Source organism: Chroicocephalus ridibundus, chromosome 28 (assembly GCF_963924245.1).
Source record: "Chroicocephalus ridibundus chromosome 28, bChrRid1.1, whole genome shotgun sequence".
NCBI classification, from domain to species: domain Eukaryota; kingdom Metazoa; phylum Chordata; class Aves; order Charadriiformes; family Laridae; genus Chroicocephalus; species Chroicocephalus ridibundus.
Genome location: NC_086311.1, coordinates 800219 through 824095, shown reverse-complemented (window position 1 = coordinate 824095; position 23877 = coordinate 800219). Strand labels below are relative to the sequence as shown.

The following is a 23877-nucleotide window of genomic DNA, read 5'->3' as shown; positions in this document are numbered from 1 at the left end:
AGAAGGCGGAAAGGTAAGCAAGGTCCCCCCCATCCTGTGCAGCTTTTCTTAATCTTGCTGGCCCAAAAGCTAAGAAATCCAGAGAAATACATCCACAGCAAGGCAGAAAGTGGAGGGTGCAAAACAAAACGCTCTTTTATTTAAAATAAACATCAGAAATGTAGACAGAGAGAGAGACCAGCTCCTCAAACCAAGCCAGCTTGTAGTGAAAGGCCACCTCCCTTGGTAGAACTGACTCTGGATCTGCCTTGCAATTGGTGTCAGAAGGAAAACACCTCAGAAGCAGAGATGAACAGGAGGATTCAGTCCGCTAAAGGCAAAATAAATTGAGAAAGACCACACGTTTGAAAGTCTTGAGCGCTCTCCATCCTTGACCGACCCCCAGTGTTCCCCTCCTTCTGATGTGCTGGCTCCACCACCTCGTACTGGCTGATCCTTCCTCTTCGCTGCTGTCTGCTGGTGGCCCATCTCCCCATCCTTGCCGTACGGGTGCCATCCCGAAGCTCCCAATGGAGGCGGACGCGGGAGAGGAGCAGCAAGTTCCGTCGGCACGACGCTTTGAGCAACCACGGCAAACGGCTGGCGTCACACAGGAGATGTCCCTTTCATTGAGGTCTGACTGACAGACATCTCAAGGACAGATCCGCAGGGGAAACCTGAACCCTACCCAGTCCAGGGGGGACATCAGCTGCCCGGTCATGGACTGGTCCTCTGAGGGTGGGCTTTGGGTGATTTCTTGCAAACGAGCCCCCATCCCCATCTTGAACCAAGGGAAGACCCTCTCCCCGTTGAACGAGGCTCTGGTATAAACCAAGATGGGGACGTCATCGTCTGCGCTGAAAAATGCCACCCGCCCCGCTTCGTAATCCAAGGAGACCCGTATCCTCCTGGGAAGCGGGTTCAGGCGCAGGTTGGCGCGGGGCGATGTGAGGGAGTGATAAGCCTCCAGCGCCCAGACCCCCTCCTTGGGGGTGAAGCTCATGGGTCCCTTCCTCTTGACCGAGGCTCGGGCCACCCCCAGGGCCCAGACGCCCCCCTGCCCCACCTCCACCTCCCAGAAATGCCTCCCCGAGGTGAAGCCCTCGCAGCCCAGCACGCAGGGTTCAAAGTTGAATCTCTCCGGGTTGTCCGGGAGGTCCTTCTGTCTCAGCTGGCCCCTGGCTTGTTTTCGGTCCTCGGAGAGGTGAAGGTTGGGGTGAGCCGTAGACGGGTCCAGGGTCACGTTGGCTGCAGGACAAGGGAGAACCACGGCATTGGAGGCAGAGCTTGGCCCCGGGAGATACTGGAGAGGTTCCTTTTCCTCCCAGCGTCTGGGACCAGCCCTGCTCTCCTGCGTCTCCCAGTTCTAGATGCTTCATGGGCAGGTCTGGGGCTGGTACCAGCCTTGGGGTCGCCCAGCGGAGATGCCCCTGGGGGTGGAAGGAGAAGGGGGGAGAGGACAAAGCGTGGGGAGCAGATGGTTGGAAAGCCATGGGGAGGGAAGGGGAAGCACAAATGCTCTTCTCAGGTGTTCCTTTGGGTCCCAGAGGGGCATTTGGCTTTATGAGGACCATACCTCAGCCCCTGGATACACCATTAGGGTGCCGTCACCCTTCCCTTCCTCTCCCTGGGGGGGGACTGCGTTGTTCCTTTTTTTAAGGGAATCCTTCCCGCGAGCCAAAACCCCATTTCCCCGCCATCCGTCGACTTACTTGGCTCTTGCAATTTAAACATCAGGCTGTCTAGAGAGGAGAGAGACGTCGGGGCGTCAGGTTCGTGCCTCAGGCGAAGCGGCCGCAGCTTAGCTTTGTCGCGCGGGCCGGGGAGGCGAAACAGCTAAAGGGAGACCGGGGAGGGGGAATATCGAGGGTGTGGGGGCTTGGCCCGGGGGCGAAGGCTCTGGGGTGACCTGCCCTGGTGGAGGTATTGCTGCCGTCTCCCAGAGCCGGGGGAGATGGACCTCCTGGCCAAGCTGAACTCGTCTCCAAGAGACGCTGCACCGGATTTCTCCCCCCCGCGTTGTAGCATCCCCTCCCCGGCCTGGTACCCAGGGGAACTTCGATCTTCCCACCAGCTCCCAAGCCACGGAAACGACCGCACCGGCAGCTCTGGATTTGCTTTTCGCGTGGGACATGGGAGAGGAGGCTCCTTTTGCTGAGCTTGGGGTTTTTTTTTTCCTCCCCTCGCCACTTCCCGACTCTTTTTTTTTTTCTCCCCGGGAAAAACTGTCGGTGTCCTTCTCTGGTTAAAAGTTTCAGCTGCGTTTGTTTACGGCAGCTTCTGGGTGGGTTTTGCGTTAGCAGCCAGCACACAAGAACCAGGTTTTTCCCCAGATATCAGGCCCACAAGGCGACGTGCCTTCTCCCACCCCTCTTGGGTACCTTGGCATTTCCTCAGCGTGCCTCTCACGAGGACGTTCCTCTGAACAAAGTCCTCGAGTCTCCTTTCCAGATCGGAGGAAATCTCCGCCGGAGGGTCGAACTTCATCATCTCACAACTGCAAAGAGAGTAGAAGGGGAGGAGGGGGGAAAAACCCATGTGTGCTATGTTTGATTGCTCATTTTGTTCCCATTAAATGATCCAGGAGAATCATTGATCCATGACCAATGATCCATCCCTGTGGGATGGGCTGAGGATACTTATCCAGGAGCAAATAAAATCCCCCCCCCCCACGCACTTTCTCCCTGCCCTTTTTCTTTGCAGTTTGTTGCCCCCAGGCAGTCGCTGAATAGACATTTTTTTTTTGAACACCGAGCACCCTCGTGGGAGGCTGAGCTATGGACCGCGTCCGTCTGGTCCGAAACCCCCACCTCAGGATTCACCCGGGCGGCATCCAGACCCCTCCAAGCATCAGAGTGTGGGGAAAGGCGGACGGAGCCACGTTACCTATTCAAGAGTCTTCTGATGTCCTAAAGGTGGGAAAAGAGAAGAGAGACAGTCGGGGAAGAGGAACAGCAAGTGTTGGGTCTTCTCGGCCAGGTCGGACGGGGCTTGGAGCAAATTGGTCTGGTGGGAGGTGTCCCTGGCCATGGCAGGGGGAACTGGATGGTCTTTAAGGTCCTTCCAACCCAAACCATTCCGTGATTCTGACACGTTACATATTTTTATGGAATTGCAGTAGCAAGGGAGGACCCTACGCATGGGATGATCCCACCTGCAGCAGTGCTAGAAGACACCAGGGAGCTCCCGTGGGGCTGAATTTGGGTTCCCAGGTCTCAGGCTTTGCTCCATCCCTCCTTCCCCCGCCAGCCCTGAGGCTTCGGGCTCTCACCTGCAGGAACCGGCCGGCCGGCTGCTGGAACTTCCCCTCCATCTCCCAGATCAGGGTGTCGAGGTGGGACATCTCCTCGGAGACCTTTGCCACCGCTTCCTCCTGGACCCTGGTGATGGCCCTGTCCAGGTCTGCCAGCTGGGTCAGGAGGAGGCGCTCTTGGTCCTTCAAAAATCGATGCAGTTCCTCGAATTCGCACACTATCTTCTTCCCTTCGTCTTTGGTTTTCTCCTGCCGGGATGGGAGAAGGCGGCAATGAAAGAGGGGCAGGAGACCTCCCTGCGCAGCAGAAGGCATCCCGCAGCCGTCTCTGCGCCTCCGGCACCTGAAACGCTGGCAAAAGCTTCCCTCGTGGATTATTTTTACATCATTCTAGTTTCTATTAGTGCCACTTCTCTGGGGCTGAGGGAGTCCGTGGGGCCGCGACGACCTTTGCAGAAGGAATCGGAGTAGCCTCGGGTGAAGCTCCGTGAGATGGGCAGGACGTAATGGGGGCCAGGGGAAACAGAAAAAAATAATACCTCACCACACTCAAGAAAAAGAGATTAGTCCTCCAAGGCCACCGGGTTGGCCTCGGGGTACCGTGTCCCCCGTGATATTCAGTCCATAAAAAGGTGAATTTAACTCCAAGCCGCCTGGCTGGGGGCGGGGGTGGTAGCAAGGACTATTCGGGAGGAAGCAACACCGAGAGGTGCAACCTCAACCGGGCTCTGTTTATAGATTTATAGAGTTTAGAGGGGGGAAAACCCCCCCTTCCAGTCTCTCTAGACCAGGCTGGGGACTGTCTGCTCCCTCGCGGAGGAGCTGGAGTTTTATCTCCCCGGTGCAGGCTCCGGCTGATGCGAAGCCCCCGGCAGATAAACACCGGCTTGGCCGGGAGCGAATGGCGCAACGCTCCACCAACCAAATATGTAAGATCCGGCCTCAAAATGCAGCGGCGACGCTGGGGTTGGGTGGAGAGACCCACCCTCCCCCAGGCTCCTGCTGGGGGGCACCTACCAGGTACGAGCTCTTCCTTACTCTCGTTTTTCTGCTCTCCAGGAATTTTTCTCTCTCCTCCTTCAAAGCCTGTAGGCGAGCCTGGATTTCTTCCTGAGGAAAAAGGAAAAGACGTTCTCGGAGGAGCGGAGAAAAAAAATCCCTTTTCCCACTACAATTCGTCGTAGACGGGAGAGGCTTTGCCAAAACCCTGGCTCCTCCGCAAGGAGCGGAGCTGGGGGAGGAGGAGGACAAGGTCCATGGCTGTTCCGAAGATCCGGGCAAAGGAAACAACAAACCTCCAAGCGCCGGGGGGGGAAAAATTCTGCAGAAAACCAAAACACCACCAATAATCAGTAGCCCACGTCCAGGGAAGCATGCAAGGGCAAGATAAGCGCGTAGTGAGATTTCCCTCAAAAACACCCGCAGCCTCCAGAAATCGGTGGCTTTGGGATCAACATCTCCGTATTTAACAGCCCTCGGTGGATTTATTTACTGGGCCTTTATAGAAGTGTTTGTTTGGGGTTTGGTTTTTTTTTTTGTCCCCCCAACCCTTCAGCATCGACATCTTGCAGCGAGGGGTTCCCCCCGTCGTCGGCGCGGCGCGGTGTTTGGGCTGTGTTTGCAGTTCTCCATTTATTTTTTGTTTTTTTTTTTTTGGTGGGGAAAAAAAAAAGAAAAAAAGACGATGAGAAGAGGTTTGGGTGAGCGGGAAAACAGAAAAGGAGCAGAGAAAGGGGAAGAGATGGAGCGGGGGGGGGGAAAAAGTTATTTCGCTGTATTTGAAACTAAAGAAACAGTGACTAGGGGAACGAATATGCGAAATTGCCCTTAGTAACTGATGGGGAAAAAAAAAAGAAAGAGGAATTCTTGGGCGTTTTGTACATGTTTTGAATACTTATCATTTTCAGTATTTCAGTAGGGTCAAGCCAATGGCGGAGTTCAAGGAGGAAAAAGGCAAACAAGGTGGTTTGGTTTTTTTTATTTCTCCCGGGCTGTTGGCAAAGATGAATAAATTTAAGCGGGAAGGGTGGAAAATCCCAATAGGATCATTGCAAAATAAACCCAAAAAAAACCAAAACCCCAACCATCCGTGCAACAAAATGCCAACAGGAAGCACACGGGTAAATGACACCCAAAAAAATCCCCGTTTTGCAGCTGCCCCACGGAGAGCGGATGCAGCTGAATGCCTTGGAAAAGGGATTTTCCGTGGGGCGCGAGCGCAGCCCTGGGCTTTACCTTGTATTCCTGGGCAGCTTCTTCGACGGGGACCACGGCGTGGAAGCGGTGAGCCTGGGACCTGTCGCAGACCACGCAGATGGGCTGCTGGTCCTCCTTGCAGAAGAGCTTCAGAACCTCCTGGTGCTGCCTACACACGTTCTCCCCTCCTCCTCCTCCTCCTCCTCTTCCTCCCGGGCTGAGCTGCCTGGCGATTTCGGCAATTTTTGCCAGCTCTCTGCTGGGACGGAGACTCTTCTGCAAAGCCGTTTGCCGGCACTGGGGGCAGGAGAAATGTGCCTCCAGCCCTTCCCAGCAGCGGGTGATGCACGCCCGGCAGAAGTTGTGGCCGCAGTGGATGGAGACGGGGTCTTGGAAATAACCCAGGCAGATGGAGCAGGAGGTTTCGCTCCGCAAGCTTTCCGTGGGGCTCCACGTCGCCATGGGTCTTCCCAACCCACCTCCAGGATGGGATCAAAGGAGCTTTGCTTTGCGGGCACGAAGAGGAGGACCTTCCTCCTTCTGGTTGCAGACGGGGGGAAACCAACTCCCGGCCCTCCCGCCACCAAACGGAGAAGAGTGAGAAGGAGGCGGGAGCGCGCGGTGGTTCCTCCTCGCCTCCCGCCGGCCTCCCACCGCTTTCGGTTCCGTTGGCTTTCGGAGCCAGCTGTGAGTTAGCAGATAGGAGGCTGGAGGAGGGCAGGGCGGCTCTTCAGCGGGACCAGGACGGGCTGGAGGAGTGGTTGGGGAAGAAATCTCATGGAACTTGGGGTGAGATACCCTCCTGCACCGGGACCAGCCATGGAAGAGGACTTTGGGGTCTTGGCGGGGGTGGGGCAAGTTGTCCATGAGCCAGCGCTGGGACCGTGCACCGAAGCGTTGTGTCTTCTAGGCCAGGTTGGACGGGGCTTTGAGCAACCTGGTCTAGTGGAAGGTGTCCCTGCCCATGGAACTGGATGGTCTTTAAGGTCCCTTCCAACCCAAACCGTTCTGGGACATCAACCCCACGTGGGGCTGCGTTTGCAAGAGCGGAGAGGGGAGGGATTGCCCCCCTCCGTCAGCGCATGTGAGGCCATATCTGGGTACGGGGACCAGTTTGGGGCTTCCCAGTATGAGGCAGACAGGGTCAGGCCGCCAAACTGAAGGCCAGGATGGATGGGGAGAGACTGGGATTATCCAGCCTGGAAAGGAGATGGATCAAATCGCCGCAACTGCCCAACGGGGTTAGAGAGAGGGCAGAACCTCTCATCACCCCCTTTTAATTGTTTAATTACCCATTTAGGCTGGAAAACAGAGCTCCGGGGCCCAGAGGCATCCTTGCCCTGCTTTTATTTGCTTTCCTAGGCGTAGGCTTTTAGGGATAAGACAAGGACTGGATGGACCTTCATCTGAACCCTTTTGTCTCTTGTACAATCTCAAGGAAAAGGTCCAATCCCTCGCTTGACTAAAGCCCAGCGTGCCAGGGATCACATTGAGCCAGCACCAAAAGGGCCATTTCTATGTGTTTATTCCCAATTCTGACACACCCCCCGCCACCCCTTTACACATGGAGTCGGGATGGGACCGAGCTGCAAATGGCTCCAACTCCTGGCTTGCTGCTGACTTGTCACCACCTCTATTTCCACGGACTTGCTGTGTTTGACGGGGCAGAAAACACAGGTTTGCGGTCTCCCCGTGCAGTGGGTTTTAGAGAGGAATGAAGATGACTTTTTCCTTCCTCTGGCTATTTTAAGCAACTTAAGGCAAAGAAAAAGAAAACACGCAGGACAGGAATTACTTAGAATTGCACATTTCCTTTTAACTCCCCACCGGTGTAAGTTTGCAGGCAGCCAGTAACAGTCATTTGGTGATGAAAAGATCAAAATACAGTCTAAGGCATGGAAATGCTCCCATTTTGCGCTAAAGGAAAGGAACCCAACCACCGCTACCTTTTCACGGCCGTGTGGTGGAACCGGGACAGAACTCAGCCCCTGGTGTCTTTCCCAAGGGCAAGTTGATGGCTTTGGGGTATTTTTTTCCCCCTGTGCCTTAGGGAAGAAGTTTGAGGTGAGCATCCTCCATCACCAGAAACCACGGGTAGACTTTCTCCCCGTTGAAAGAAGCCTGCAGAAAAGCAAAGATCCGTGCCTTGCTCACGGCATCAAAAAACATCACCCTCCCTTCCTGACAGTCCAAGCAGATCCGTATCCGCTGGAGGACGTCGCGTGGAGTCAAGGGGGTGACATCAGGAGAGGTCAGAGCCTTGTACCCATCTTGGTTATGACACAGAGCCCATACCCCCGCTTTGGGCTCCAAGGGCAACCAACGCTCCCTTGGCACCGACTCCTTGGCCACCCCGACGGCCCACATGCCCGTGCCGTAGATCTCCACGTCCCAGCGGTGCCAGCCCGACCTGAAGCCCCTCGAGCCCATCACACAGGGATCGACTTTGAACCTTTCCGGGTTGGAGGGCAGGTCCTGATTGCAGCTTCCCCACCACATGCCCCTGCAGTCCTCCAGGAGGTAAAGCCTGGCGTTGGCCGTCTTTGGGTCCAACGTCACCTGTGCTGGAGGTGGAGAGAGAGTCAGGCTCATCGCAGCAGATTTGGGGGGCACGAGGCTCCTTCTTTCCCTTCCCGTCCCTCTGATCCAGTTGAGACCCCCCGAGGCATCGCCTGGTGGTGGGACCAGGGTGGGAGAAGGGGGAAAGGAGGCAGCAGAGCAGTTTAGGTTAATCTTTGGGGGCAGCAGAGCTTGTTTTACCATATTTTTTTGGTTTAATATGATGGCTTGGTTGGGCACGCGTTCGGTTCACTTACCTGCGAATGGAAGTTCAAAATCCAGTATGTCTAGAGGAGAAAGAATGAGAAAAACGTGAGGGGCAGAAAGATCAACAGGTCTAATTCTGGATTTCTGCAAAAATCCAGAGAGTCTGGAACAAGCTTGGGGGGAATGCAGAGAAACCCGTGGAGGTAGAGGAGAAAAACAGGATGACGCGTACGAAATTCCCCCACGTGCAGAGGGGGAAAGAAAATTAATACACCGAGGCATCGGAGCAACGAGGAGCACGGGAGAGCAGCAAGGAACTGTCTCCACGTAGTTCACGGGAAACGTGTGGGACTCCATGCAACTGGCAACACCAGCAGCAGGCAGGTAATATCAGACTAACGCTCGTTGGCAACCTCATTATTGGATCTTGGAAAAAAAAAATAAAATACCCCCCATTCAACAACCAGGATGCGTTTCTTTCGCGTGGCTTCACTCCATCCCTCCCCGCCAAGAAGCACGATGGCGTTTGCCTTTCTGGACCTGCGCCACGGTACCTTGAAATTTCTCCATAGCCTCCTTGATGGCCGCGGTTTTCTCTGTGAAATCACTGGGTTTCTCTTCCAGCTCGGGGGAAACATCGAGTTCCTGTGAGGACGTTTCGCTCTCGCACCTGGGAGGCAAGAGGGGATGGATTTACGCCCGGCTGGAGCTCGTTACTCCGTGTTTTATCAGCAGGGGGTGGGGAGAATTGGTGGAGGGAAGATGACGGGTCTGCGCCATCTCGCACGCCTTAGACGGCAAGTTGCACAGCGCCGTCACACGTCCCCCGTGCAGGTGGTCATTGATTTCCTTCAGCTGTGAAAGGACGAGGTGGTTGTGTCAGGGTCCTAATGGGATTTAGCAGCCTTGAGCAGACCCACCTGGGACCCATGGTCCAGGGGCTCTATTTAAGCTCAGCCCTGGAGCATCCAGCCCTTCTGCAAGCTGCTTTGGAGGAGCATCCATGCATGGCCACGGACCCTGTGGATCCACCCCATGCGCTGCCTTCTCGACTTGCCCCCAGCCCGGCCTCCTGCCCGTGGACCTCCCCGATGCTCTGGGCTTCCCCCAGCTGCTCTTCCCAGCCCTGCTTGGCTCTCCTCCTCGCTCGGGTATGTGGAATGGGGCTACGGCTGGTGACGTCTCCGTTCCCTGTGCGGTGGGGTGCAGCTCCACAGGGAGCCACCAGCCCTTGCTGCACCTTGACAACGTGTTCCAGGATGATGCTCGTGGAGCATCGGTAAGTAGAGAGAGGGAGAGACCTCCTTCCAAACCCCAGTGTCCTCGGTCAAGTCCAAAAGAAGAGCCAACTTCTCCCTACGTGGTTTCTCCTGGTGTCCTGCCACAAAGCTGCCCTACTGTGGTGAAATGTTGATAGGAGAAGGACCACATACCTGCTCAAGGTGGTTTTGATGTCCTAGATGAGAGAGAAAAAGAGACTTAATGACATGGAATACCTCCCCTTGGAGTACTGGGGCCCCACTGTAATGAAGTCCCTCTTTTAGCGTGTTGGGGTAGGAAACCCAAGAGCTGGAGACCAAGCTCAAGCCGGGCCTTCGCAGTAAGTTTGGAAAGCCTGGGGTCTCACCTTCAGGAGTTCGCAGTCTGGCTGCTGGCACATCCTCTCCATCTCCGCAATCAGCATGCCTAGGCTCCTCGTCTTCTCCAAAAGCCCGTTGAGGATTTCCTCATGCACGTTCATGATCTCTGTGTGCACCTGCTCCAGCTGGGCCACAAAAAAGGACTCCTGCTTCTCCAAGAACTCGTGCAACTTCTTATATTCCATCACAACCTCCTGCTTTGCAGCTTCCGTCCCCTTCTGCCAAGGGCAAGCCGGAGCGGGTAAAGGAAAGCAGAGAGCAGGACAAGAGCATCAAGAGTCAACGGTGGGCCATGCATTAGTGGGACCCACCAAAAGGAGGCATTTGGGGAAGATACAAACCCACTCTCCCCTCCCCGCGCCCCTTGAGCATCACCCACCCGTGGGGGAGAGGAAGAGGAGATGTTCCTCCTTTCTTCCCCCACCTTCTGCCGAGGAAAACAGATGGGCACCTACAGTGTAGTCCTTCATTCTGTCTAGCCTGTTCTCCACGGAAGACTGAATCAGCTCTTGCTTTGATTTCAGGAGATACAGTTGGCTCTGAATTTCTTTCTGAGAGGAAAGAAAGAAGTCCCCTGTTGGACGGCATCGTGGTCTGGCGTGCTCAGCAGAAACAATGGGGAACTCCCCACTGCTCTTGAAGTAAGCGCTAGCAAAGTTTTGTGACACTCATGACCATTTCAAGGCTATTAACCTCCCCCCCCCCCGGCTTTTTTTTTTTTTTTTGCTTTTTTGACCAAGGTCAAGGAGATTTCAGGGAGCTGTGGGGCAGGAGAAAGGCTGAGGATCTCCTCCTGTTTTTTTCCTACAGCTCTTCAGCGGAGCTGACCTTGATAAGGGACCTGCATCCCGGAGGAGAGAACCGTTTACAGCTGCTGGATAAACAAACCCTCATGAGGCCCAGGAAAGCCCTGGCATTGCAAATCGTGAGGGTAAAAGGTTGCGGAGGGACTGTGGTGGTGAGAAATCCTACGCCTCTGTTTCTTACCCTTGCCTAAGCCTCGGCTCGTGGTTGAACCCTGGGGGAGAGGACGCCTTGATCCCCAAGAGCACGGTGGTGCTCCTACGTCCACCTCTTCCTCCGGGCAGGTAATGCCACCTCAGTAGTTGGTATCATGAGATAAGGATGGGTGAGGCCACAGGTGGTTTACCCCCCAGGCCAAAGGCTACACAGGTATCTACACCCATCAAAGGCAGCAACACCAGGAGCTTCTGGCCCTCTGTGCCTCAACGTGCCCGTCTCACCTTGTACTCCCGGGCAGCCTCGTCCATGGGAACCACGGAGTGGTTACGGTGCACCTTGGACCTGTCGCACACCAGGCAGATGAGCGTTTTCTCCTCTTCACAGAAGAGCTTCAGGGCTTCCTGGTGTTTCTCGCACAAGTTCCCCTTTCTTTCCACCTCTCTGACCAGCTGCGGGTTCAGGTCCTTGGCTTCAGCGATGTTGGCCAACCTGTTGTTGGGGCAGAGTCTCTTCTGGGACATCTTCTCCCTACACTGGGGGCAGGAGAAGTTGGGGTTCAGCCCTTCCCTGCTCTGAGGGATGCACCCCTGGCAAAAGCTGTGCCCGCAGTAGAAGGACACGAGGTCCTGGGAAATTTCCAGGCAGATGGAGCAGCAGGCTTCAGCCTTGACCCTTTCTGCATGGTCTGCCATGACAAGCGACCTTTGCAGTCTCACTCTCCGAGTTCCTTTCACTTTTGAAGGAACGGGAAGGAGAATGATTTCTCTTCCTGATCCTACGCCATTGGTTAAACAGATCCAGCCCCTTTCCAGCGGGGCTTTGTGTGATGCGTTCATTTATATGGCTCTGGGAAACCGCAGTTTGACAGCTGAGGAGGAGGAGAACTGGAGATGCTCAGCCCGTTTGTACCCTATCCTGGAGGCACCCGGATTTTTCAGTCTCCAAAGCCACTTCGAATCAGTGGAGGCAGGTGGGTTTGGTGACTCAACAGCAGCTAGAGCAGGAGTTTCGTGCCCTGGTAGCCCCTCAGAGGGGTTGTGGTGCAGCTGGGGTGGGAGGCAACCGTGGGTTGAAAATACTGCTTGAGGTATCAGGAGTGACAGGACCTGGCCAGGGCTTGGGAAGGACCTCAGCACCCTTCAGGACAGCGTCTGTAGGGTCGTCTGGGTGGGCTCTAACATCTCCCGGGTGACCCTAAGGGTTCAAAAGTACAATTCGCAGCATGGCAGGGCCCTCCTGGCTGTCAGAAGAAACTTCTGCTGCTCCTGGCCCCTGGGACATCAGCTTTGCCCTTGGGGTAAGGTGGGGCATCAGACTAACGCCCTGCAGAGACCGCCACGGATCAAGGATGCTCACGTGTCCCTGGAGGCTGCCGGTGCCTCCAAGACCCTGCAAGGTCCCAGCAGGTTTCTCTGATCCACGGTGACAGAGCTGAGGGTCTGCACAGATGCTTTTTCCTTCCTTTTCCAGCTTTTTAAATGCCTTTACTTTCAAAAACGGCTGTCGTCCCTTCTTTCCAGCATCGTTGCCCTTCAACCGGTTTCCAGTCCGGCTGTTTTTCCAGCACGCACGCAGGGAAAGTCGTTGCTATTCCCTCCCATCGCGGCTGAGATGAAGCAAGAAAAGCTTCGTACAGCGCTTTCGTTTGAGCTTTACCAGAAGCAGGTCAAGAGAGGGCAGCAAAGCCGCCGGGGTTTGCCATGCCGGCAGCGGCACAGCACCGTTTTCCCCGTTCCTCTCCGGCCAGAAAGAGAAAACAGCCCTTGAAATACAGAAAGACACTTTAATACAGTCATTTGGCACATAAAAAAAAATTATATAAAACTGCTTACTAAGCTTCCTGACCCGAACGTGTGTATAGAAACTGCAGAAAGGCAGAGTTCCAGCTCTTTCTGTTCGTCTCTACTTCCTCCGACCCCTGATTTCTCCCACCCCACAACTCTGCGAAAGGCAGCTGAAATCCACGGGGTTCAACACCAAAGTCTTCAAACGTGTGTGTTCTTGCCAATAGCGTGAGGGGTTTGGGCTCCTAAAAGGTCTTGGTGGGAAAACAGCAGATATTCCACTTAATTCAGCCGTGTCCTCTTTTCCTTCCTAGTAACCGACCCAGGAACCAAAGCTGCAGCTTCTTCAGCCCTGCAGGAAAGTCATTGTTGAATGTCAAGAGTCAACACGGTTGAGTGTCAAGGCAAGGAGAAACTGGGAAGGGTGGGAGAAGAGAAGAAGGGATTAAAGCTCTGAAACCGATGCCCCGGGGGCTGTTGCACAAATCCTAGGCTTCGCTTTCCTGCTCGTCCCAGGGCGATATTCCCTAGCGAAATCTTGGGGAGTACTCCAATGTTTAAAAAAACCCAGAGGTCTACCCAAGATGATCCCTTCCGCTCTTGAAAACCCCATGAAAATGAGAGTCAAAGTGGATACCGGGACTCGTTTGCTCCGCTTTATTCATTACCATCCATAGAATCCCGAAATATAGTGTGGTTCCCTGGATCAAACCAAAGGCTTGTCCGGAGCACGCAATGTCCGTCTCGCTGTCTCAGGGAGCCAGCTGGATCCTGGACTCCCAGACCCAGAAGAAAGGCAGGATTTTCTCTCCGTTGAAAGAAGTTGGAGGAAAAGCAAAAGCCAAGGTCTCGTTATCGGCATCGAAGAAAGCCACGTGTCCCTTCTCGTAATCCAGAGAGACCCGGATAGTCCTTGGCCTCCCATTCAGAGGTTGAACTGTTTCAAAGGAGGTGAACGCTTGAAACCTGTCCCCACAGATGCCAACGGCCCAAATCCCCTGGGAAGGGTCGAGGTTAATCCAACCCTTTCTCCACGCCGAGTCTCTGGCCACCCCAACAGCCCAAAATCCCCGGCTGCCCAGTTGCACTTCCCAGTAGTGCCTCCCCACCGTGAAGCCTTCGCAACCCAACACGGAGCAGTAGGTGTCAAATCTCTGGGGGTTGTTGGGCAAATTCTGGGGCGTTTCATCCCATCTCACGCTCCTTCGGTCCTCGGAGAGGATGAGGTGGGGGTTTGCTGTGTCTGGATCCAGGGTCACGTTTGCTGGTGGGAAGGAAAGCACGAGAGAAAGAAAAACAAGACGTCAGAGGGAAGGTGATGGACGTTCCTCTCCATCTACACCCTCCTGTTTTTTTTCCCAGGGATGAAATCTTGGCCTGACCAAAGCTTTGGTAAACGCTTTCTCCATAAAGATCTATTTAAAGGCTCTATTTTTAATTGCGATGGAATGGAACTAGGAATTCACCTTGCCAACCCACCAGGGAAGTGCGAATTCCCTGCTTTTGCTGTCTTTTTCTCGCTGGGGTCCCCCTTTTTCACCCCGGTATACGTCCAGTCTCCTGCGACTTACCCCATTGCACGTCCAGTTCAAGTGGGAGACCCTCTGGAAGGAGAGAGAAACGGGTAAATAGGAGGAGGTGCGCTTTTCCCCTGGCAAAACAAGGAAAATCGCCAGGGGAACACGTCCGGCTCACGGATAAGATGGACCTTCAAACCCAACGTGGCCAGCTTTGTGAGGATATTTCTTTAACCCCGAGTTGACTGCGCCAATTGCTAACTGCAGATCAGAGGAGGGAACGGGAGGGTTATTTGAACGCGGAGAACGGTCTCAAAGTAGCTTGTCCGGGGCTTATCTATGTAAACACCGCCATCCGCTTGCAATATGTTGACTTTTCACGCCGACTCCCTCGTGGACGGCTAGACGTTACCTACCGCCCGGTTGGTTGAAAGAGGACCGGAATGGAGAATTTGATTCATTTCCTCCGCGTGGCCAAAGGGAGGGACTCGCTCCCATCCTTCACGTTACTCGAGCGTTCAGGCGCCCGCGCAAATACGCCTGGGAACGGAGCCACCCTCCCTCTTCCAGCTCCAGCCCCAGATAGGAGGGTTATTAACTCATCGTTAGCATTCCTCAGCTGGGGCTTTATGCTGGTAGTTGGCCGGTGGCCACTCCTCTCCAGCTGCAGAAGTGTGTTTAGATTTTCCCCTTCCTCCGTACCTTTGAATTTCCTCAGGGCTTCCTTCAGCACGATGTTTTTCTGAGATAAATCCTTGAGTCTCTTTTCCACTTGGGGAAACTTCTCCGTCGGTTGCTGGAAAGTCCTTGCTTCACACCTAGAAGGAGAAGACTTTTGAATTCCTTCCTTGCTGAACGAGCTACGTAGAAACCCTGCTCAGAAAAGCTGCCGGGTGAGCTTATTCCTCCCCAAACATCAGGTTGAGTCAGTTGAGGCGTTGCTGGGCGTCTCAGTGGCCCCAGAGTCCCTGTGGAGGACACACTTGCTCCGGATCTCCTCACTGGTGGATATCGGCTTCCTCCAGGTGAATGGAGAAGGTGGTGGGGACGTGGTCTTGCCCCAGGGCCACCTCCTCCCTAGATTCTTCCTCACCCTGAGCACTGGGGACCCTGGTAGAGAGGACAACCCCTCCTGCTCCCCCATTCCTGTCTGCTTTGTGACATGGTGCTCGGGGACGAGCATCCCCTCCGGAAAGGGAGAGCCACGTACCTGGTCAAGGCACTCCTGGCATCCTAAAGGAGAGAGAAGACGGGAATTAAACTTTGAGCGATCTTCAGGCCCGTTTATGTCTCTTATCTCCCTCAGCTGCTGTTGAAGCACGCTTTGCTTGGTTTAGATTTTTCTCGTGCCACCACAGAGCGAGATCAGGGACCTCTTGTGCTCATCCAGTGGCCCATTTGGTCCCTTCAACCTGGTCCCCAGTGAGAGGAAACACTCAAAGGCAGCAGGTGGAATATCGTATCCACTTCCAAACACTGCTTCTGCTTGTGTCCTGCCCGGCGTGGCCTCTTGGGGAGGGAAAGTGTGGTCCTGCGCCGGGGTAACCCCACCCTGGACTTAATTAATTTTTTCGCTCGCACCAGAGTCGTGCGCGATGTGCATCAACCTCACAGAACGGTTTGGGTCGCAAGGGACCTTCAGGATCATCCAGTTCCAACCCCCGGCCATGGGCAGGGACACCTCCCACTAGACCAGGCTGCTCAAAGCCCCGTCCAACCTGGCCTTAAAGACCTCCAGGGTTGGGGCATCTCCCTTGCTTTGCCTGGGGTTGGAAGGGGAAGAGTTGGGTGGACACTTCCAAGATGCTGAAGGACTAATTCTGGGGTCCTCCTCTTCATGGGTCGGATATAATGTCACGTAGCTCACTGATGTTCATATACAACATGTGATACAGCTTCTTCATGAAATGAGCATCTAAAAGAACCTCTCAAAATGGCAAGGCAAAGAGACTGGGGGGCGGGGGAAGAGACCACCACCTCAACGGCACGTTTAAAGGGTTGCACACTCCATGGCCCAGCTCCTCACTCTCACCTGCAGGGATTTATTCTCCGGCTGAGGGCTCATCCCTTCCAGCTCCTGGATGAGGTTGCCCAGGTGGGAGATCTCCGCGGAGATCTTCCCGTCGTTCTCTGCCTGGGTCTGCGCTATCTGCTTCTCCACGTCCTCCAGCCACGTCAGGAGGAGACGTTCCTGCTCGTCCTGGAACTGGTGCAGCTCCTCAAACACCAACATGATCTTCCACTTCTCGGCTCTCGTCTGCTGCTGCAAGGAGGGATGAGAACAGAAGAAATCAGAGACCTATAAAACCAGCAGCAAGGACCGGTCTTTGGCCCTGCGGCCAGTCCGAGCCCATAGCACGTGGCTCCGGGTCCCCTTTGAGCTTTATGTCACGCCCTGTGGAGTCATAAAATACTTTTGGCTTTCTTTTGGACGGCTGTTTTTATTTTTCAGCTCAAGAAACGCGCAGGCAATGTTTCTTCGTGGTTTTTCCCCACAGCCCGGAGAAGACCAGGCGTCGCACACCGGCATCTGTGAGCGTTTGATGGGACAAATCCTGCCGGGAAAGTGGGAGAGGAGGATTCGGATGCGGTGAGATCCTGCGGCGGCTGTTGGAAAGGGTCCCTGGCATGTGCAAATTCCCCAAAACTCCCACGTTTTGGCATGGAGGGCAGCAGCTGGACGGGACAGGACCGAGCCCAGGACCGCAGCACGAGGGACCAGCAGCACGTTCATGGCCTTTTCCTCCCATCCCCACTTTATTTCGCAGGAAAGTCATCGCCCTTCTCTGCTCGCCTTCAGCCCGGCAGCCTTCCCCCTTCTCATGAGGCTGCCATGAAACGCTCGTCATGTTTTCTGCTTCTGCTTTTGAGGAAATCACCATCTCTCACTTCCTTAGAGCTACGGACCCACCACCCCCCAACCTCTCGTAGCCCAAAACAGGGCTGGGAGGTGGTGGAAACATCTGGCACGGTGCCCCGAGACGTGTCTGCAGCTGGATGCGCAGATGCCACGAGAGCCACCACCCTCTGGTAGCCCAAAACAGGGCTGGGAGGTGGTGGAAACATCTGGTGCAGTGCCCCGAGACGTGTCTGCAGCTGGATGCGCAGATGCCACGAGAGCCACCACCTTCACCGGGACCCAGACATCTACGGAGCAGTAGAGAAGCTCCATCAGGGTCCAAGTCGGACGCGAGCACCCCCATGGGCCTCCTGCTCGGTGTGGCTGAGACGGAGAAGTCTCGGAGCACCATCCCTTCGGAGCTCCGTCCCACAAATCTCCCCAGGAGGACCCGCGTCGCCATCTCCTCCGTCCGAAACGTGGCTGAGCCGGGCTGCAAGCGCCTCCCTTCAGCCCTTCGGAAACCACCTCGCCCTCCACGAGCGTCTTTGTGGCCGCGGATGTTTCCCCCCTTCGAGAAACACCTGCGTTTCACTCGCGGTCGCCTCCCCACGACGCAGCACGTGAGAGATGGGCCCGTCTTGGAGCGTTTCCTCCCCACCGCAAACTTTTTTGACCATCGTTTGACCTAGAGAAGACCCCTCCAGCGAGTACCTACCAGATACTTCTGGCTTCTCTTCTCCTCGGTCAGTTTTAATCCTTGGAGCCTTTCTCTTTCACCCTTGAGGCTCTTCAGTTTGCTTTGGATTTGCTCCTGGGCATAAGAAAAATTAAAAAAAAAATAAAATAGTAATATTAATCTGCAAGTTGTCGGGGAGAGGGAAGCACGGCGTCAATGTTACCCTCGCTAATTCCTGCTGCGTTTGAGCAGGAGACCACCAGAACTCGGAAATAATATTTAAATAGTCTTTACGTTATTGCCCCTCTTCACCCCAAACTTCTCCTTATGCAGCCCCTTGTGAATGAAGGGTCAAAAAAAAAAATTAAAAAAAAATATTTAATATCGCAGCCTCATTTACAACCCCGTTCTGCTCCTTGCCGGTTCCGACTCCCGGTGAATTTGTGGCCGGTTGTTTTCTGCGTTCGCCGCAATCCGTTCTGCCTCGGTTGGCTCCTTTTACCCCCTCGTGAACGCAGCAGGGTTTTTTTTTTGGTTTTTTGTTTTTTGATGGGTTTTTTTTTTTAAAACCCTTAATCAGGTCCCCCAAATTGCTGCAACTCCCCATCGTCCGCAGAATCGGCATTTCTGCCCAAACTGGGCACCTTCGGCTCCTTCTGCGGAATAACGTCCCCAGAGTTTGGGGTTGGGGTTTTTTTTGTTTTTTGTTGGTTTTTTTTTTTTTTTTTTTTTAAGGAGGAGATGAATTATACCTTAGAAATACCCATGGGGGTGGTTGTTTTGTTTTTTTTTTTTTAACAACTCCTAATGCGACAAACACCGATGGACGTTTGCAGCGCACGCGTCTCGCCCCGACCCCCTCTTATTTATTTATTTATTTATTTATTTATTTATTTTTAATCAGCTTATTTTCTCCCTCGTTTCTTCTTGTTTCGGGCTGACGGCGTGAGTGACGTCACCTTGCACCTCCCCGTCCCCACAGTCATTTCTTCCCCTGTGGGCAAGACGAAATGTCACCGAGCTTCCTCCACACCAGCTCCTCCTCCTCCTCCTGACCCCGTCCTTCCCTCAAGGGAATTAAAAACATGCCCCCCGCCCCCGGCGTCGCCGCGGTTATCCCGAGGTAGTCGCTCAGAAAGAAAATTCCTTCAGGGTTAGAGATTTAGGGCGGAAAGGACAAACTCATCTGGGATTTCCCGTCCAGTTCTTGCACAAAAATTCGCGGCCGGAGCCCTGCCGGTGCCCAGAGCGGCGGAGGCGGGAGCCCACCCCTGCTAATTTGGGTGTTTTCTACAAGTTACCATCCTCAGGCGGCCTTCGTGGTCCCCGGAGAAGGTGACAGCAAATAAACCGGTGGCTTTTTGGGAAGGGATCCGAGCCGAGGAGGTGACCCCGAGAAGCTGAAATCGAAATCCCGCTCGGGAGGTTGTGGTGAAAATCAGGCTTTGGTCAAGTGGCGGCATCGGGGACCGGGGGGGGTGGAGTAGGGGGTGACCCGAAGAGTGGATTTTGCTGGGCTGGAGCCAAGGCAGCGCGACGCAAAGCAACGCCAGCGAGATGCTCTACCAGCTCAGCCCGACCTCCTCCGTCCCAAAGCTGGAGAAATCCTACGGGACTTCCTTCCCTTGGGAATCACAGACCGGTTCGGGTTGGAAGGGACCTTAAAGACCATCCAGTTCCACCCCGTGGCCACGGACAGGGACATCGTCCACCAGACCAGGTTGCTCAAAACCCCATCCAGCCTGGCCCTGAACACCCCCAGGGATGGGGCAGCCACAACTTCCCTGGGCAACCTGGGCCAGGGGCTCACCGCCCTGGAAGGTGCAGGAGATGCCCCGGAAGGTGGAGGAGAAGCCCCTGGAAGGTGGAGACGCCCCTGGAAGGCGGAGGAGAAGCCCCTGGAAGGTGGAGATGCCCCTGGAAGGTGGAGATGCCTCTGAAAGGTGGAGGAGATGCCCCTGGAAGGTGGAGGAGAAGCCCCTGGAAGGTGGAGATGCCCCTGGAAGGTGGAGATGCCCCTGGAAGGTGGAGGAGATGCCCCTGGAAGGTGGAGATGCCCCTGGAAGGTGGAGGAGATGCCCCTGGAAGGTGGAGACGCCCCTGGAAGGTGGAGGAGACGCCCCTGGAAGGTGGAGACACCCCTGGAAGGTGGAGGAGACGCCCCTGGAAGGTGGAGGAGAAGCCCCTGGAAGGTGGAGATGCCCCTGGAAGGTGGAGATGCCCCTGGAAGGTGGAGGAGATGCCCCTGGAAGGTGGAGATGCCCCTGGAAGGTGGAGGAGACGCCCCTGGAAGGTGGAGACGCCCCTGGAAGGTGGAGGAGACGCCCCTGGAAGGTGGAGACACCCCTGGAAGGTGGAGGAGAAGCCCCTGGAAGGTGGAGGAGAAGCCCCTGGAAGGTGGAGGAGAAGCCCCTGGAAGGTGGAGACACCCCTGGAAGGCGGAGGAGATGCCCCTGGAAGGTGGAGACGCCCCTGGAAGGTGGAGGAGACGCCCCTGGAAGGTGGAGACACCCCTGGAAGGCGGAGGAGATGCCCCTGGAAGGTGGAGACGCCCCTGGAAGGTGGAGGAGACGCCCCTGGAAGGTGGAGACACCCCTGGAAGGCGGAGGAGATGCCCCTGGAAGGTGGAGACGCCCCTGGAAGGTGGAGGAGAAGCCCCTGGAAGGTGGAGATGCCCCTGGAAGGTGGAGGGGACGCCCCTGGAAGGTGGAGGAGAAGCCCCTGGAAGGTGGAGATGCCCCTGGAAGGTGGAGGGGACGCCCCTGGAAGGTGGAGGAGATGCCCCTGGAAGGTGGAGGAGAAGCCCCTGGAAGGTGGAGGACATGCCCCTGGAAGGTGGAGGAGAAGCCCCTGGAAGGCGGAGGAGATGCCCCTGGAAGGTGGAGACGCCCCTGGAAGGTGGACCTCAGCCTCCAGTGGGCCAAAAAGAAAAAAAATCCCAAAAAACCCATTATAATGAAGGACAGTGATTTCTTACTTTGTACTCCTGGGCGGCTTCTTCGATGGGGGAGACGGTGTGAGCGCGATGAGCCTGGGAGCGGTCGCAGACCACGCAGATGGCCGTCCCGTCCTCCTGGCAGAAGAGCTTGAGGGGTTCCTGGTGCTTCGGGCAGAGACTTCCCGCTCCGGCCGCGTTGCCCGCCCTCGAGCTCAGCTTCTTGGCGATCTCCGCCAGGTTCCTCAGCTCACGGTTTGGTCTAAATTTTCTTTTCTGGGCGACGCCGCGGCACTGGGGGCAGGTGAACCTGCGGTCCGATTTTCCCGAGCACCGCGTGATGCAGTCCCGGCAGAAGCTGTGGCCGCAGTTGATGGACACGGGGTCGCTGAAATAATCCAGGCAGATGGAGCAAGAGGCTTCTTTCTGCAGACTCTCCAGCGGGTCGCACTCGGCCATGGCCGAAGAAGAATGACGCGATTACTTTCGCTTCATTGAATTATTAATTTTTTTATTTTTTTTTTTTAAATCTTTTCGGCAGCAGCCGGGAGTTTCCTTCTGGCTCAGCCTCCGCTCTCTGAACCGGGAGGTCTCGTTTGAAAAGCGCAGCCCTGCAAAGGATGTAAAAAGGGAGGAGGGGCGGAGAAAGGGGAATTTCAGGCAGTTTTCTGCCCGAAAGGCGGTTTTGCAACACCCCTCTGAAACCTGAGTCACGCCAAAAGGCATTTCAAGGTCTTCAAGGGTTCACTGCGAAAGAGAGAAGAGGGAAAAAGAAGTTCCTCGTCCCCATCCGTGTAACCTCCGGGTCCCAGATAATCGGTGGGGAGCATTCGGCAGCGTTCGGAATTCCACCGCTCCCTCCCTGCCCTTTGCCGGCGTCTCCGTGCAGCCGAAACGTAAAATTACCGGGGGGGGGGTGTGGGAAAACCCACCCTTTTTTCCCCTCTTTTTCCCGGGCGTTGTTTTGTCAGTCGGCAATACCCAAGCTCAGCACCGTCACCGCTCCTTTCGGAGGCGATCCCAGCCCGCCGGAGGGCAGGATGCTCCCGTTTAACTGGCGGGAGCCGGGGGGAAAAAAAACCCCCACCCGAGGGATCTCCGGGTCAAAAATGCCGCCCAGGCAGGATATATTGTAATTTTCAGCCAAATCGGGTTACGGCCCCGCGTCACCTTCGTGCGTCGTCAGGTACGTGCTCAACCGAGGAGCCGCCGATTTAATTGCGAGGGAGTTAATGGCGGTTTCACTTTCGCCTCGGCCACCGCGGCAGCGCTGGCCCAGCAGCTCCTCCGAGTCCCGAAGTGACTCAAGGGAGGAAATGAATCACGCGGCAGCGAAAGAGGGGGGGGAAAGAAAAAAAATATTAAAAAAAAAAAGAAAAAAGATAAGTGCTTCAGACATCCTCGGGGAGATAAGTCAGGGAGTTGCCGGGCGGGGGCTTCGCCACCATCGTTCCCTGCCCTGAGGTCAGGCGCCAGGATCGGACCCATCCCGAAAGGCTTTTGGTGGAGATCGTGGGGTCGTAGGAACGTGTTGGGTCAGAAGGGGACCTTCGAGGTCATCTTTAAGATCCCGTCCAACCCAAACCGTCCCACGATTCTATGAAGATCATCTCGTGCCACCCCCTGCCCTGGGCAGGGACAGCCCCCGCCAGCCCAGGTCGCTCCGAGCCCCGTCCAACCTGGCCTTGAACCCCTCCAGGGATGGGGCATTGGCCACCTCTGAGGGCAACCTGGGCCAGGGGCCCCCTCACAGCAAAGAATTTCTGCCTCATATCCCATCTCAGTCTCCCCTTTTTCCATTTAAATCCATTCCCCCTCGTCCCGTGGCTCCCCTCCCTGCTCCAGAGTCCCTCCCCAGCTTTCCTGGAGCCCCTTCAGGGACTGGAAGGGGCTGGAAGGTCTCCCCGGAGCCTTCTCTTCTCCAGGCTGAACCCCCCCAGCTCCCTCAGCCTACGTCGTAGAACCATGGAATGGTTTGGGTGGGAAGGGACCTTAAAGACCCCCCAGTTCCACGGGCAGGGACACCTCCCACCAGCCCAGGTTGCTCCAAGCCCCGTCCAACCTGGCCTTGAACCCCTCCAGGGATGGGGCAGCCGCAGCTTCTCTGGGCACCCTGGGCCAGGGGCTCACCCCCCGCACAGCCGAGGATTTCCGGGCTCTCCTCCAGCGATTTTTCACCTTTGAAAAAAAAAAAGATTTTTCAAAAATCTTTTCCCGTGCCCCAAAAATCCTCCCTCCGGCGTCTTCGGCCGTGGGTAGGAGATGGACGGTCATCTCCCACCCGCCCGGTGCCGCTCCCGGCCTTCAGCATCCCGCCCCCCACCGAAGAAAAAACCTCTCCATTTCGCTCCTCGCCGCGAGGGAAGGAACTCGATGCCCCGCGAAGCCACGGCGGTTGGTTTTGGAGGTGATTAACGCCGTAGCTATTTGCTTCTTCCAGCCCATCGCAGGAAATGAAGCCGCGCGTTGACCCGTCTCGAAATTCGCCGCCGCCGTTTCCCTCCTTCCCCCTTTTTTTTTTTAAGACGAGCAAATTCGACCTCTTTCTCCCCCGCCGGAAAAGGGCGACGAGTAAAACTTATATACAGGGAAAACGCGGGGGAAAGGGCCGTGATTAAAATACATAAAGGAAAAACGAGGGGGAAAGGGCTAAGCTTAAAACTCACGCGAAGGGAAAAGGATGGAAGACGGGCCGTGGTTCAAAAATATAAAGGGAAAACTGGGGGGAAAAGGGTACGATTAAAACATATAAAGGGAAAATGAGGGGAAAAGGGCTGCGATTAAAACACATATAAAGGGCAAATGATGGAAGACGGGCTGTGATTAAAAAATATAAAGGGAAAATTGGAGGAAAAAGGGTACGATTAAAACATATAAAGGGAAATGAGGGGAAAAGGGCCTTGATTAAAACTTATATAAGGGGAAAATGATGAAAAAAGGACCGTGATTAAAACATATAAAGGGAAAATGAGGGGAAAAAGGGCTACGATTAAAACTTATATAAGGGAAAATGAGGGGGAAAGGGCTGTGATTCTCAGCACAGATTCCGGACCTTTTCTTTCCCTTCCTTCCGCAAAAATCCAACCCTTTGCTTTACATTTGAAAAAAAAAATAAAAAATTAAGAGTCCAGCCCGTTCTACCAGTGGGGTTTTGGAGGTGGGGGGAGGGGATGTCGGGTTGTGCCCCACGGAGACGGAATAAAATTAAAGGAGGGAAAAAAAAGAAGCGCCCAACGTGGGGCTCGAACCCACGACCCTGAGATTAAGAGTCTCATGCTCTACCGACTGAGCTAGCCGGGCTCCTGGTGGAAGATTTCCCGTTGGTT

General features: G+C 55.2%; 2 protein-coding genes and 1 non-coding gene across 5 annotated transcripts; all 3 read right to left on the bottom strand.

Annotated features, from left to right (window-relative positions):
• Positions 1–103: 103 nt before the first annotated feature.
• LOC134507789 (uncharacterized) lies at positions 104–11767 on the bottom strand. The gene is made up of 14 exons (XM_063318658.1): positions 11079–11767; positions 10290–10385; positions 9822–10052; positions 9628–9650; positions 8749–8864; positions 8245–8274; positions 7583–7992; positions 5468–5911; positions 4250–4342; positions 3251–3481; positions 2866–2888; positions 2361–2476; positions 1692–1721; positions 104–1227 (listed from the first exon to the last, which is right to left on the bottom strand). The coding sequence occupies exons 1-14, from the start codon at positions 11631–11633 to the stop codon at positions 632–634; spliced, it is 2994 nt and encodes a 997-aa protein (XP_063174728.1). The 5' UTR covers positions 11634–11767; the 3' UTR covers positions 104–631.
• Positions 11768–12706: 939 nt separating this feature from the next.
• On the bottom strand, positions 12707–23662 carry LOC134507820 (E3 ubiquitin-protein ligase TRIM7-like). Of its 3 annotated transcripts, none has more exons than XM_063318726.1 (9): positions 22887–23662; positions 22614–22729; positions 20594–21854; positions 17656–17751; positions 16131–16361; positions 15309–15331; positions 14801–14916; positions 14153–14185; positions 12707–13845 (listed from the first exon to the last, which is right to left on the bottom strand). In XM_063318726.1, the coding sequence occupies exons 3-9, from the start codon at positions 21008–21010 to the stop codon at positions 13334–13336; spliced, it is 1428 nt and encodes a 475-aa protein (XP_063174796.1). In that variant the 5' UTR covers positions 21011–21854; positions 22614–22729; positions 22887–23662; the 3' UTR covers positions 12707–13333. The 3 variants fall into 3 exon arrangements, with proteins under 3 accessions (XP_063174796.1, XP_063174799.1, XP_063174797.1); XM_063318729.1 differs by having other exon boundaries at positions 20594–21162; XM_063318727.1 differs by lacking the exons at positions 22614–22729; positions 22887–23662 and having other exon boundaries at positions 20594–21162; positions 21722–22375.
• A 116-nt stretch (positions 23663–23778) lies between these two features.
• TRNAK-CUU (transfer RNA lysine (anticodon CUU)) lies at positions 23779–23851 on the bottom strand. Its single transcript has one exon. It is a non-coding gene; the product is annotated as a tRNA-Lys (tRNA).
• Positions 23852–23877: the final 26 nt, after the last annotated feature.